Here is a 13,746-nt window from a genome sequence, read left to right as displayed (position 1 = left end):
AGAAGCATTCTCACTTTATGTCAGTGTTAGACTAGAATGTGTACCTGAGCTGCCTTCGTTTTATGATTTATTTATTTAAAAAAAATGTTTTTTTGTATAAACGCAATACGTAGCACACATTCAACAAGGGTTTTCTCTACATTATTTCATTCTGATCAGCACAGCACATATCAGGTCAGACTTTCTTGGATTCCCTGTAGAAACTAAGCCTGCTACCCTCTACAGGTGCGGGAGATGCTACGAATGCGAGACTCCAATGGCGCCCGAATGCTAACGCTCATAACGGAACAGTTTATGGCTGACCCGCGACTGTCGCTATGGAGACAGCAAGGAACAGGCATGACAGACAAGTGTCGGCAGCTGTGGGATGAGCTTGGTAAGAACTCGCAGAGAAAAGTCAAACAGCAACACACCAGCACGAAGACTTATGTGTTTACAAGTTTTCCAAATTGTCCCGTCAGCTTGATAGTCGGCCCATCAATAACTGCACGTCAGACAGCAAGGTCTGCAGAAACGGCCGGGGTGTCGGTCTCTAAGACAAATATCTAGTCACCTGGTCGGGTAAATGTTGAGGTTATCCTGTCAGCTGCTGCCCTTCCTGCCCCGGCTTCTCCTCTCACTTCCTGCATGCAGAGAATGATAAAGGGCGTCGATCAATACTGCTGCTCAACTTCTCTGCAATCAATCTCAGCATTTAGGAGGTCAATAAGAACACTTCCCGGGTGAGTGAGTCAGTGAGATCATGACACAGACAGAAATAACAGCCAGACAGTCAGATCATTTTTCTCAATGATGCAGACGTCTGACGGAGTGGAAGGTTTATGCATGTAGAGCAGGTGACGGGCTTTTATTCTCTACAGTACGTTTACTGAATGGGTTATTTAAGGACAGGATGTCCTTATTTACTGTATGACATGTAGCTCGAAGGATTTAAAGCAAAATCATAATTAGTTTTCATTAGTTTTAGGGATGAGTCACGATTTTTTTTCAAATATATAAAGGACACAGACATTAATTGAGTTTCATTTTTTCTTTTCAGTTTCTTCACAGGCTGAGAAATAAAAGCTTATACTGACAGGATTTCAGTAAACCTCAAAGTTTTTGAAGGATTTGTTTTAAACAAAAGATGCAACCAAGAGCAAAGGAAAACCTTTACAGTGTTTCCATTATCTTAGAATAAACGGCTGTGTGTTCTTCTCTTTCTTCACGACCAATCCAGAAAAAGTCCCCCGTTTCTGACTCTACAGGACAAAGCAAATTAAAATGAATTTTGTCCTTTTTTTTTGTGGTTGTTGGGTGTGAAATGCTGTCCAGCTCTCAGCTCAGTAAGGCCAACACTTTGAAAATAACACTCCAGAGCTTCTGCTTTCTTTGCACCCGGATGTCTGACCCCCTTCCTTTCCCCAGGTGCATTGTGGGTGTGTGTGGTGCTGAATCCCCACTGTAAGAGTGAGGAAAAGACCAGCTGGCTGAAGCAGCTGAAGAAGTGGGGAGACATGGACATTTGCCCGCTTGAGGATGGCAACTATGGCAGCGAGCTCCCAAACATCACCAACGCTCTGCCGCAGAGTAACCTCGCACAAGGTCCGCGTGGAAACACACACTTACAGCTTTGATTTGGCTTTGAACAGAACACACTGCAGGCATCAATCTGAACCAGCCACCAACCACTCTGTGCGTGTTGTGTCAGACTCTCTGTCCAGGCCGAGGAGGACGGTGTTCAGTAGGGCCATCGAGGCCTGCGACCTCCACTGGCAGGACAGCCACCTGCAGAGGATCATCAGCAGCGACTACTACATGTCTCCGTCCTACCAGAGAGAGGGGGAGAGCCTGCTGTTCAACCCGCAGGGGCTGCCGCTCTGGCTAGGTACAATGTTTTTACTCAGTTCCAGGGAAATAAATTGTGTTTGTCTATTTCAGGATTTTCCTTTGACAGTGTATAAGTACTCACATTTAGTCATAATATATATTCATTTTTCGTACATACAAACAATGACAATATCACATACAGACTTTTTGTTCCACTAAAGTCTGCAGAAAAGCTTATTTTCCAAAAAGAATGACAATGCTTGTGTCACACTTTCTCACAGAATCTCTGACTCTATTTAAAAGCTGACCCAACACACACTCTTACACACTCTTAGACAGTAATTCTGCTGATATTGAAGCCAGTATCTGCAGTAAGCAGCTTCCAGCTAAGATCTGTCAGATTCTGCAACTTAAGCCAGCTCTCTCTCTCTCTCTCTCTCTCTCTCTCTCTCTCTCTCTCTCTCTCTCTCTCTCTCTCTCTCTCTCTCTCTCTCTCTCTCTCTCTCTCTCTCTCTCTCTCTCTCTCTCTCTCTCTCTCTCTCACACACACACACAGGCTTTCTGCTGAGGCTGCACTGTGTGGGAGTCTGTGTGACACTGCTAACTTCAACACATCTCCCTAAGTGTGTGTTGTATGTCTGAATGTTCAAACCAAAATACTTGCTTAAAAAAAGAAAAGAAAAATCCTATGCGACAGATTACGGGAAACTATATATATATATATATGTGTGTGTGTGTGTGTTGGAAGCTGTCCTGACCTCACTTTGCCTGCCTGTCCACTACACAGACCACGTCCCAACAGCATGTGCTCGCGTCGATGCCCTGCGTTCCCATGGTTACTCCAGGGAAGCCCTGCGATTGGCTGTCGCTATTATCAACACACTCCGCCTCCAACAGCAGAGACAGATGGATATCTATAAACACCAAAAGAAAGGTATATACACACACACACACACACAAAGCCTGCATGGCAGTGTTGATTTTCTGGAAAGAATTCTGTAATTTTGATATTGGTCTCTGTCTCCGTCACTCTTTCTGCTCTCAGAGCTTCTCCAGAGAGGAGTTACCTCCACCACCAACCTAGAAGGCTGGGTGGGTCATCCCTTAGACCCGATTGGCTGTCTGTTCGTCACGCTCACAGAAACGTGCCGCATGGATGATGACAACACCATGGACACTGGAGGTATGAAAGAAATAGTTTTATGTTTCTCATTTTGTTTAAAAATAGTCCAATGCCTTTTATTATTATTTTTTTTTTAGACATTTGACAAACTACAATAAAGCTTGGTTGATCTGTTAAAGCAGTGACTTTAGGTCATTCAGACACTGGTCACCTTTCAGACATCACACTGACATGTTCAGTTGCCACCAGATTCATTATAACTTTTATCTAAAATCTCCCAAATAAGTACTTTCTAAATCAAGTTTTAAAAAAGATGGAAAAAAGGATGTCATGCTTTATTATTTGCACTGTCAAACATATTGAGCAACTATAAGCCCTTTATCTTCGTTTGGCTTGTAAGGTTACCATTTCATTTGCTTAGCTGAGGCTCGAATATTTGCTGATTTTTAGCTTTTTACCTGTGACTATTTTCTGTATGGTTCTGCTTTATGTCCTCACGTGGGTTTCGGACCGATGGTAAGATTTGTACACCTCTTTCTGGGGTTTCATTATGAAAGTTCTCCTTTTTTGCAGCCATAATAACGTATTTTTTAGCATCAGGATTGTCCATGCACTGCAGCTAACTTTTGGACAGCAGCAATGCCAAGCTAAGCTGTCCCTCTTGTCTTTTCAATCGTCACAACAAAACAAAGTCTTAACCTGCATCTCAGCAAAAGTGCTAACTCGGCCAGAAATCTCTTCTCTTAAATGCGCTGCTACCCAAATCAAAGACGTTATTTACTAAACACACGGCATAATTCCTGGCACACCTCTCCGGCTGATGCAGTAATCCGGAGCAGAGATGATGAGACTCACCAGCGGTGACTCATCGCACAGTGGACTCCATGTTCTTACATGAGGACTATTTACTGTTTGTGCTGCAGGCAGCCCTAAACTATGAGAGCATGAATGGATCGTGCTGGAACACCCTGCCTGTTTACACCATACTACTGTTGTGTGTGTGTGTGTGTGTGTGTCAGTGTGTGTGTGGTATGTATAGAATCCATCCCCATTAGCATTTCTCGCCCTTCCCAGGGAGTTTTCTTTTTCTTTGCAGTTGTGGCCATTGCGACACATCAGAATAGGGGTTGGGTTTTCTCATTGTCACCAGGCTACAGGGAACTATTGTCAGTTTAAACAATGCTAACAACTGGCACAGTCATCTGTGGGCGTGTGAGTGTGTGTGTGTGTGTGTGTGTGTGTGTGTGTGTTGGAGTCAGAGTGAGTGAATGATGGTCTTGTTCTGTTTTTGGAATATGAGGAAAGTGGTATGATAACTGTAAAGCCTGCAGTTGCTTTCATTCCCTGTGGAAAACAGCTGAGAACATCTGTTATGCAGTGAGCGGATGTAAGCGAAGCGTCATCCAACCAATGTACTTTTCTCTTTGGTCTTTTCAAATTGACCAATCAATTTAGTGCCTTTGAGGGGAGTGAGTGTGTGTGTTTTCAGACACACACAAACTCACGAGACACACATATCCCTGGAATCAACAGGATTGAGGGGGATCTATTGCTCAGAGGGGATTTAAGCAGAGGGATGGGGCGGGGGAGCAAAAGGGAACAAATGGGCACCAGTCAACAGATGAGGCTCTCGCTGCATCTGTTCTCACTTATACTTGTCAAGTATTAGTGTAGGCTGTGCAACCATCTTAGATTTTTAAAATGTAAAAGAGTTGGCTAGTTAGTCAGATTTTGACCGTATTAATAACTGATAACTCGTGAACCCAAATGTCCTTTCAGTTTAAGAAACCGAGACGCTGCTCGGCTGGAACTAAGTCGGCTCATGTGTTTTGTGTTAAGATTAATGATGTTTTATGTTTCCTGTTTTATGTCTTGTTTCTTTAGAGGGTGACCCCAGACTGCCAGTCTACCACCATGTGCCAGTGTGGGGCAGTTCAGATGGGGGGGAGTCCTACCTGACCCTGGCCTTGGAGGTGGCTTTGATGGGTATGGGCCAGCAGAGGATAATGCCAGAGGGACTGTATGCTCAGGACAAGGTAACCATTTTTGCTTTCCTCCATAATCAGTGAACTTCCCTCATAGATAACACAGTAACGTTGGGATGCTTGGCTTACTAACTAATGTTGACAATGCTTTATTAAAACATTCGCATGGCTCACTGCACGTTTTAGAAAGGTTGTGTAAATTTGTCTGTTGGCGACATCGTTGCCCTGTTAGAAAAAACTCGTACCATTTAACATCTGTTGGAAGTAAATGCCATTCAAAAAGAAGGAAAAGGTCATGCATTTTTTGTTTCTTGAAAAACAAGTAGAAAGTCACAGTACTTAAGTTCACTGTGAATTAGAATAAATCCAAGAAGCATTTCTTTGTGTAAATGGTAATCTGCTTTAGAGGGCTTAACACAGCTTCCTCAGACCTTTCTTAATGTCACAGGAATTAGCAACAATATTCATGTTCTAAGCAGGAATTGCATTTAAAACCAATCGTGTGTGAAAGGACCTCGTACAAGATCCTTGGCTGGAATAAAACCAATTTCTATCATGAGTTCTGTAACAAAAGATGTGCACAGATCCACAAAGGAGACGCATTCAAGTGCCTTGCTTGTCCTTAATGCCTCTAACTCAAACCCTTCCTTTAAAAGGCATTAAAACTTCAAAGAAATCAATCTTTGATATGAATATCTAACTTATTGCATGTGTAGGCTGGAATTTTTAATGCCAGGGGCAGTCTCGATAGATACTCCTGGAATTAATTCAGTTTGGAGATTAGAAGTGCGTCATCAGAGTTGATATCTGAAGTAGCCAAGTTGGCCTTTTTCTAGCTACTTCGGGGCATTTTCCTCCTGTTTTTCAATCATCCTGAAATAAAAAACTTGACTGTGGAGTAAAAGGCAGAACCGTTTGTGTTTGCCACGTGTTCCAGGTGTGTCGTAACGAAGAGCAGATTGTTTTGAAGCTGCAAGAACTGGAGCTGGACGATCTCCTGGTTCAGACGCTTCGGAAACAGACCTTACAGTTGCTTGAAGGTGACAACAAAGTGCTTTTCATGCTTCTCAATGAGAAATGTTTGAGGCGGAAAGATGTATTAACTTTGGCTTTTCTTTTTCCTGGCTCCAGCTGGTCCATTCAGCGGTCTTGGGGAGGTCATCCACAGGGAAAGTGTCCCCATGCACACCTTTGCCAAGTACCTCTTCTCAGCCCTGCTGCCCCATGATGCCGACCTGGCGTATAAGGTGGCTCTCCGTGCCATGAGGTCAGATTTCTGTTCACCACAACATGGCAATATGACTTGTGACATCCTTTCGTTAGAAAAACAAGACCACTGTCAAAATAAATCAGAACTTCTACCTCATGACAAAGTATTCATCAGGTTTTTAATGTAGCTTATACACCTTGCTATTACAAATGTAGTCTAATACAAGGAGTGCTTCAAAACACCTGTATTCTGAAACTGTTTGAACATAATTTGAACATTATAGCCTTTATCACAATGCTATTTATTTATGTTAGTTATCTATTTTGTTTGAATTCGGCCCTACATGAAACATGAAGTCAGTACCTTGAATAGATTTTTGTTCCGTTTGTGTCCACAAGGCTGCCGGTGCTGGAGTCGTCAGCCGGCTCCGGGGATGTCGGCCATCCCCATCACGGCATCTCCATAGTTCCAAGCAGATACCCCCGCTGGTTCACTCTTGGACACCTGGAGTCACAGCAGTGTGAGCTTGCCTCAACCATGCTCACCGCTGCTAAAGGTACCGCCAGCACATATGTAAACTCTCATGGAGACAAAGGTTGTTAACAAGCGGACAGTGCACCAAAAACCTTAGTTTGCTCTCTTTTATTGCCTACAGGGGACATGTTGAGATTGCGGACAGTGCTGGAGGCCATCCAGAAGAACATCCACTCCTCTTCCCTAATCTTCAAACTGGCCCAGGACGCCTTTAAGATAGCCACGCCCGCAGACAGCCCGCCCGATATAACCCTGCTTAACGTGGCACTAGAGCTCGGACTGCAGGTACTGAGTGTGTGTTTGTCCACTTGCAGGGGAAGCATGAGGGGAAGTCAATCATTTTCTCCAGCCATTTCACCACGGCCAAAACAATCAGTCACCAGTTACATGCAACAGTTTCCTTCACCGTGTTATTTCTGCAGGCCTCTGCAGAACGACTACAAATTAACAAAGAAAACATCTCACTCAGTCTAATTATTGTTGATGAGACAAAAAAGCCCACATAAGTAAAGAGTACTGGTTCCTCAGTAAACTCAGAAAAACTAGGCTGCAGTGCCGCTGTGGCTTCACCCTCCTCCTTCCTCTGGTCAGTAAAGTACCCACTCAATCCCTGTGCTGCTGCAGAAGTGCTCAGAAAAGAAGAGTCACAGTTGGTCATTTGTGCAGTCGTGAACGAGTTGTGGATACATCTGTTACCAGAGCAAACAGGCTGCTACGATATGAAAACTGCACTTAACACAACATTTCCTTTGTCCAACATGGAATCAGGAGAGATGATGTTTCCTTTGTGTGTTTTGCAGGTGATGAGGATGACACTGTCCACTCTGAACTGGAGGAGGAGAGAGATGGTTCGCTGGCTGGTAACCTGCGCCACTGAAGTCGGTATGTGCTGCCTTATCACACACCCCAGTGAGGGCCAGCCAATAAAATAGGATTCATGCTTTAATTAAGGCCTCTGTAGTGACTTTGGATTTTCTCTTTGGTCCGCTGCTGTTTATTCTGTTTAAGCTTTAAGGCTTACTTTGGCTTTGAATTAGATAAATAAATAAATAAAACATCTTGTTGGTTCACCACATAGAGAGATAACCACTGTTTTTTTTATTCAGTGCTGTAAGGATGGTGCAGAAAAGGTGCTCATTACTCTATGAGTTAACAAAAAGAGCAGATTTATGTTTGCAGAGTCCCCCAAGAAACTGTTAGAAAAGATTAAATAAAAAAAGTTATGTGAAGACGTGATGTAAACCACTGAAGAAGGATGGTGGGATTTGTAGAAACTTGCCAGCAGTAGTGGAACGACGTTTGCATGGTACAGAAATGAGTTTGTTTAAAGCTGCTGAAACAAGTGCACAGGATGGTCTCAGGCTGAAAACACACAAGGCTTCAGTTTCCAACCTCCAAATCGCTTTAAAGTGGAGCACATCAATAAGTTAAAAGACCAATCAAAGGTCACAGGTTTGCCGGAGTGACTTGCTGAGAAAGCGACCAAATAACGTGAGTTTTGTCCGCAGTAACATTTGGAAAATTGTTGACATTGACACTGATTCTTATTGCTCTTAAACTAAAGGTTCATAAGGTGTGATTATAACATTATCACATCTATTTTCTGACTTTTTTTCTATCAGATTTCTCTAATATCTGTGGAATCTCAAGCTAGCTCTTTCTCTGACCACAGTGAGCGTTAAATCCATTCTCCGCTTCTCTCTCGTCAGGTCTACGGGCATTAGTGAGCATCTTGCAGAGCTGGTACACTCTCTTCACACCGACTGAGGCCACCAGCATTGTGGCCGCCACCGTCATGTCCCACAACACCATCCTGCGCCTCAGCCTCGACTACCCCCAGCGGGAGGAGCTGGCCAGCTGTGCGAGGACGCTGGCTCTGCAGTGCGCCATGAAAGACCCCCAGAACTGCGCCCTGTCAGCTCTGACGCTCTGCGAGAAGGACCACATCGCCTTTGAGACGGCCTATCAGATTGTGATCGACGCAGCATCGACGGGGATGACCTACTCGCAGCTGTTCACCATCGCCAGGTACATGGAACACAGAGGATACCCTCTGCGGTCGTTCAAGTTGGCCTCTCTTGCCATGACACACCTTAACCTGGCTTACAACCAGGACACGCACCCTGCTATTAATGACGTGCTCTGGGCCTGCGCGCTCAGCCACTCTCTGGGTAAAAATGAGCTGGCAGCCATTATTCCTTTGGTAGTGAAAAGCGTGCATTGCGCCACCGTGCTGTCCGACATATTGCGGCGCTGCACCATGACGGCGCCGGGTCTCGCCGGCATTCCTGGGAGAAGGAACTCTGGGAAGCTGATGTCAACGGACAAAGCCCCGTTGCGGCAGCTTTTGGACGCCACGATATCGGCGTACATCAACACCACGCACTCTCGACTGACACACATCAGTCCGCGGCACTACGGGGAGTTCATAGAGTTCCTGAGCAAAGCGCGGGAGACTTTCCTGCTCGCACAGGATGGCCACATTCAGTTCGCCCAGTTTATAGACAACCTGAAACAGATCTACAAGGGCAAGAAGAAACTGATGATGTTGGTCAGGGAGCGCTTCGGCTGACATTACCACTCCCTCACAGAGACCCTCTTTTATTTGGAAGTAGTTCAAACTTATTTGTTTCTATTTAAGGCTTTTTTTTTCCTTTTTTTTGGAACCTTTGTATTTTCAATTCTCCCGTTGAGCCATTTGTTGACTAAGTCTTAAGGGTTTGTTCTGTTTTGTTTCTAGAATGTGAACGAATGAGTGTTCGCAGTACATTGCTTGACTTCACTGTCACTGCAAACGGGGTCATGACTTGAAATCTCAAAGAAGCAACAAAGAAAAGCAAAACCATCTACCCCTCCAACTAATGTAACATCTCGTAAGAAAAATCTAAAGAATGTGATCACAAAAGCAAAAGAAATGTTTTTTTTCCAATGGCATATGGCTATGATAACCAAATGACCTTGTTGGATGGGGGTATGTGCTTCAAGCCAGAAGATGCTTTCAGCTGTGGTTAAGAACAAGAAGTGGCTTTCAAAGTGGAGGAAATGTCATCGGAGAAAAAAAAAAGCAGTCAAAAACACTTGCAGTGTTACTGTCATACCTCGACTGTGTTACATGTCAGCTTTAACTTCTCTATCAGAATTAGCCTCTTGTTTCATTCAGGGCTTTTTAGAGGAGAGCGGACAGAAAACAGAGCCACTCATGTGCGGTCTTTCTGTAGATTTAACACCCGTTACCTGCTGGTTTCCTAGAAATATCCTAAGAGCAGGACCCATGATGCTTCACAGAGTGCATGTTTTCGAATGCAGAAGCCTGAGAGTGACTCAATCTAGGCCTAGCTAACAGTTGAGCCTCAGTGCACATCAGTATATGCGTGTATACAGAATATCTTGGACATCTTCTTTAAGCTTATTATTAACAGAAACAAAGTCAAAAATGTATTGGGCAGTGGGTTAAACTTGCTCCCATGTCTGAAGATACCACTGCACAGCTGCTCAGCTTTTTTTGTGGCCAAACCTGTCAAATGTGCAAAGATTCAGCTTTTCACTCGCTAGAGCAACAATTAGCTAACAGGCATGATAGTACAAGTCTCTGCTTCTTTATTTAAATTTTTTATCACTTCCTGTTAGGACACTTTGGAAATGGTTTGGACCTTGTTGTTTTGAGCAACTGCTGGTTTATCATTCTGCTGGTCACTTCAATCCCTTCTGCAGCCCAAGAACATTTCCCAGAAATGAGAAACCTTCTCTCTAAAGACCTGCTATTTGAGGCTTTTCATTTAAACACATTTTTACAATATTCGAGGAAAAGGTATTCAAAGTAAATGTCTCCTATAATGCAAACTTTACCCAACAAAGTCTTGAGGAGAATTTTTCATTATAAGCTCGATTTATGAAAACCCAGCCAAGATAATTTAAATTTTCTACTAGCTGTGGTAGTGTAGATAAGTGGTGAAACATCCATTTTATGCTATGGAGCAAGGAACATTTCTTTGGTAAAATTAGGTTATACAACCCTTGCAGTATAAATGAGTATTTTTAGACTTACATTTTCAATATGCAATGCTAAAAGTGTTGTTTCCCGCAACCCTACAGCTCCCATTAGCTCTCCAAAATGAACAGCTCGTTAGCTAACGAATGTTTCAACTCCTTCAGAGGTAGATATTTTTCTGAGTGGCCACATGTTTTCCTGAGGAGTAAATAAAGACTAAAATAGAACTAGTATGAAAGTAAAAATGCATGGCCAAATGAGAAAAAAACTAAATGTAGCATAACTAATGTGATGCCAAGTTAATGTGCATATATTTGAGATATTTGAATTAGCACCTGTTTGCTAACACATTAGCCTAACCAACTTTCTATTTCAAGTCGGTTCTGTAGTTTATTGGTCTTCCCCCAACTAGCCAAAATGTCAATTAACAGTAGTTTTAAGTTGTGTCTCAATAATTGAAGGGAAAAGGCTCAAATTTTAAAAGTTTGAAACATTCCCTTTGAGAAAAAAGAAAGAAGAAGATGATGCATGATTGGCTCTGATGGCTAAAGCTAAAAGGAATATTTGACTGTTTGCATTACACTTTCTTGTTCTTGTGTTGGAAAAGGGTGAGAAGTTGCCTGCGAATGCCACCGGTTGCTACCATTAAGGACTGTGAATATCAGTGACCTTTAACAGTCACATATGCACAGTGCACACACAAAAGATACTGTGTATTGTATGACTTGATAACTTCATTGTACGTATTTGAGACCACACGCCTTGGCGCTAAAAGGTTATTTTCCTCTTCACGCGGGACGCCCACAGCCGCTTCTCGTACACGGTGGCAAAGTGTTGATGGCAGTATAAAAAGTACAAGAGCTTGAAACTTCACTGATCAGACTAAATGTCATTGTACAAGCACTTCACACATATACCTCTTCAGTACGTTCCTGCCTGCTTCAGCGTTTATTTATTGTTTCGTTAGCGTTTTACGACTGCGGAGGAATCGCAGACACACGAACCGCAACCTGACTAAAACTTTTGAGCAGAGCGACATTTTCTTATCTGCTTTTACATTCCACGAGAGCTACCTTTTACTCATTTACCCGGGTAGTTAGTCATAACTCTGGGCCTTTTTTTTTTTGTTTTTTTTTTTTTGTTTGGATCTTAAGAAATGCAGATAAACAAATGGAAAAAGGAAAACTGAGCAGAAGAGAGAAAAGAGGCTAAACTCAGTTCTCAGGGACATCACTTAAAGAGAAACAAAACAAAAAGTAGTAGCATTAAGCATTTAAGATATTGTAAATATGAAAGTTTCGATTCAGAAAATTGTAAAGTTATAATTATTTATGATAAATTTTGTTATGTGTTTGTTTTTCTTTGTGTTCTGGCGGGGTGTACTTGAATTGTTTGGCAAGGGGTGGGAATTTGACAATATTTTTTTTCTTTTTGTAAGAGCAAAGACTTCAAGGCATTTCTCAGGTGCTCCAGTGTACATTTCTTTGAGTCTGTTTTTTGCTTCTTTTTTTTTTGTTGCCATTTTTCAATTAGCAAAGAAAAGATAACTGTTCCCCAAACGGAAACTTGTTATTCAGAGCTATGGGGAAACGAGGGAGGCATTTTATTTGTATTTGTACTAAACCTGACTATGCAGAACCACTTTGATGGTCTTGTCACAAAAACTTAGAGGCGTCGCGGATGAGACGCAGTGGGCTGAACCACTAGTGAAATAAGAGCGATACCCAGTGTGCTTGCATTTGGACAACGCACAGTTACCATGACTGCATCTGCTCCGGCTTCGAAGGAGACGGAAAAAAAAAAATGGAACAATGGTGGGAAAAGCCTTTCCGACCGATCAATGTACAGAGTTTTGTTTTTGCTTTAATTTTGTGTTGTCGTTCTTTTTTTAAAATCAGGACTCAAGCCTTTAGTGTCTTCTCAGAAGTGTCGCGGTGTGCGACTGTGAGACAGAATACGCAAATCTAAGTGTCAGAAACAGCAAATGATTGAACAAAAGAGACGGCTTGTTAATTCCGTACACTTTTTTTTAATCAATTTTTCACCTCCTGAGTTACATTTTTTTTCAAAGTCATTGCCATAGATACTTTTCCCCATAGGATGTTGCTCACTGCCCTCAGTTCCCTTTCACACCATTCTGGATTAGAACCGGTTGCATCTTAAGTGCGGTGGTGCAGCAGCTTCTTCTGTGACGTAAGTGCACTGTCCGTAGTCCCGTGTCCACACAGCCAAGTTGTGCAAAAAAGCTGCGAGGTTTCTAATTCTCGAGGAGACAACAAAAAGTAGTTAAAAAGATTTCCTTGACTTATATGATAGAAACAGCATTTTACTACTTGCTTAGCTCAGAAGCTGCCGTCTATGTGTGGCGCAGTCACTGACGGCTTCACAGCAGAGAGGCTCTTCTCTCTGTGTTAACCCAATCAGCCAATTCCTGGGGTTTTCTTAGTTTTCCCTGTCTTTCTTTTGTTTTGTAGGAGAGTACTATTTGCTGGTAGAGATGTAGTTCACCTACTGTTTCCCTGTTTGTTTATTGTTTTGGATTCTTTCTTAACTTAAGGGAAAATTGAAAGTGTTTGTTGCCTCTTTGTGCTACTGATTATGAAAAGGTATTTCCAGTATTTGTTGCCACAGAAGTATCATAGCTTATCATCAACACTCTTTTGGTATATATATATATATATAATTTTTTTTTTTTCAGTGCGATTTCTTGAGCTACTGTCTATAAAGCAAGAATTTATTACTATTTATGTAATGCTACTACCATTTTATATTGATTTGTTTGTTTGAATCTCAGTGCTTTTCTATGAATAAAGTGTGAAACACGTTATAAAAAAAAGCGTCATCATTTGCGTTGAGCAAAGATGTGATGGTTTTAAGGCTGTATGCTGAGGGACCTGAAGTAAATGTTAAATCCACAAGGGGTTCAGGTCCTCTTCCTCCCAAACCAAACATTACTAAAGAGGACATTTTTAACAAAGAGGGGAATGTGGCATGGTGTATTTAGTTGGTTGTAGTCTGCAACTTTGCCACTAGATGTCCATATTTGCACACTTTAAAGAGGACATTATGCCCCCTTCCCCCCTCTTTTTTTTTTTAA

The 13,746-nt window shown here is 42.5% G+C and overlaps 1 protein-coding gene across 1 annotated transcript in view; it reads left to right on the top strand.

The window, feature by feature from the left end:
• The window catches only part of zswim5 (zinc finger, SWIM-type containing 5), a 59,478-nt gene extending 46,013 nt beyond the window's left edge, over positions 1 to 13,465 (top strand). The window contains exons 5-16 of the mRNA XM_075483780.1: positions 226 to 376; positions 1,408 to 1,584; positions 1,691 to 1,867; positions 2,597 to 2,743; positions 2,855 to 2,992; positions 4,817 to 4,968; positions 5,855 to 5,957; positions 6,049 to 6,184; positions 6,526 to 6,683; positions 6,783 to 6,946; positions 7,462 to 7,543; positions 8,371 to 13,465. Of these exons, the coding sequence (XP_075339895.1) occupies positions 226 to 376; positions 1,408 to 1,584; positions 1,691 to 1,867; positions 2,597 to 2,743; positions 2,855 to 2,992; positions 4,817 to 4,968; positions 5,855 to 5,957; positions 6,049 to 6,184; positions 6,526 to 6,683; positions 6,783 to 6,946; positions 7,462 to 7,543; positions 8,371 to 9,233 (2,448 nt within the window). The 3' untranslated portion in view covers positions 9,234 to 13,465. The remainder of the gene's footprint in view (positions 1 to 225; positions 377 to 1,407; positions 1,585 to 1,690; positions 1,868 to 2,596; positions 2,744 to 2,854; positions 2,993 to 4,816; positions 4,969 to 5,854; positions 5,958 to 6,048; positions 6,185 to 6,525; positions 6,684 to 6,782; positions 6,947 to 7,461; positions 7,544 to 8,370) is intronic.
• The last annotated feature ends 281 nt before the right edge of the window (positions 13,466 to 13,746 follow it).

Source organism: Odontesthes bonariensis, chromosome 14 (assembly GCF_027942865.1).
Source record: "Odontesthes bonariensis isolate fOdoBon6 chromosome 14, fOdoBon6.hap1, whole genome shotgun sequence".
In the NCBI taxonomy this organism is placed as follows: Eukaryota; Metazoa; Chordata; class Actinopteri; order Atheriniformes; family Atherinopsidae; genus Odontesthes; species Odontesthes bonariensis.
The sequence above is the reverse complement of the archived record's forward strand: the minus strand, read 5'-3'. Positions and strand labels throughout refer to the sequence as shown.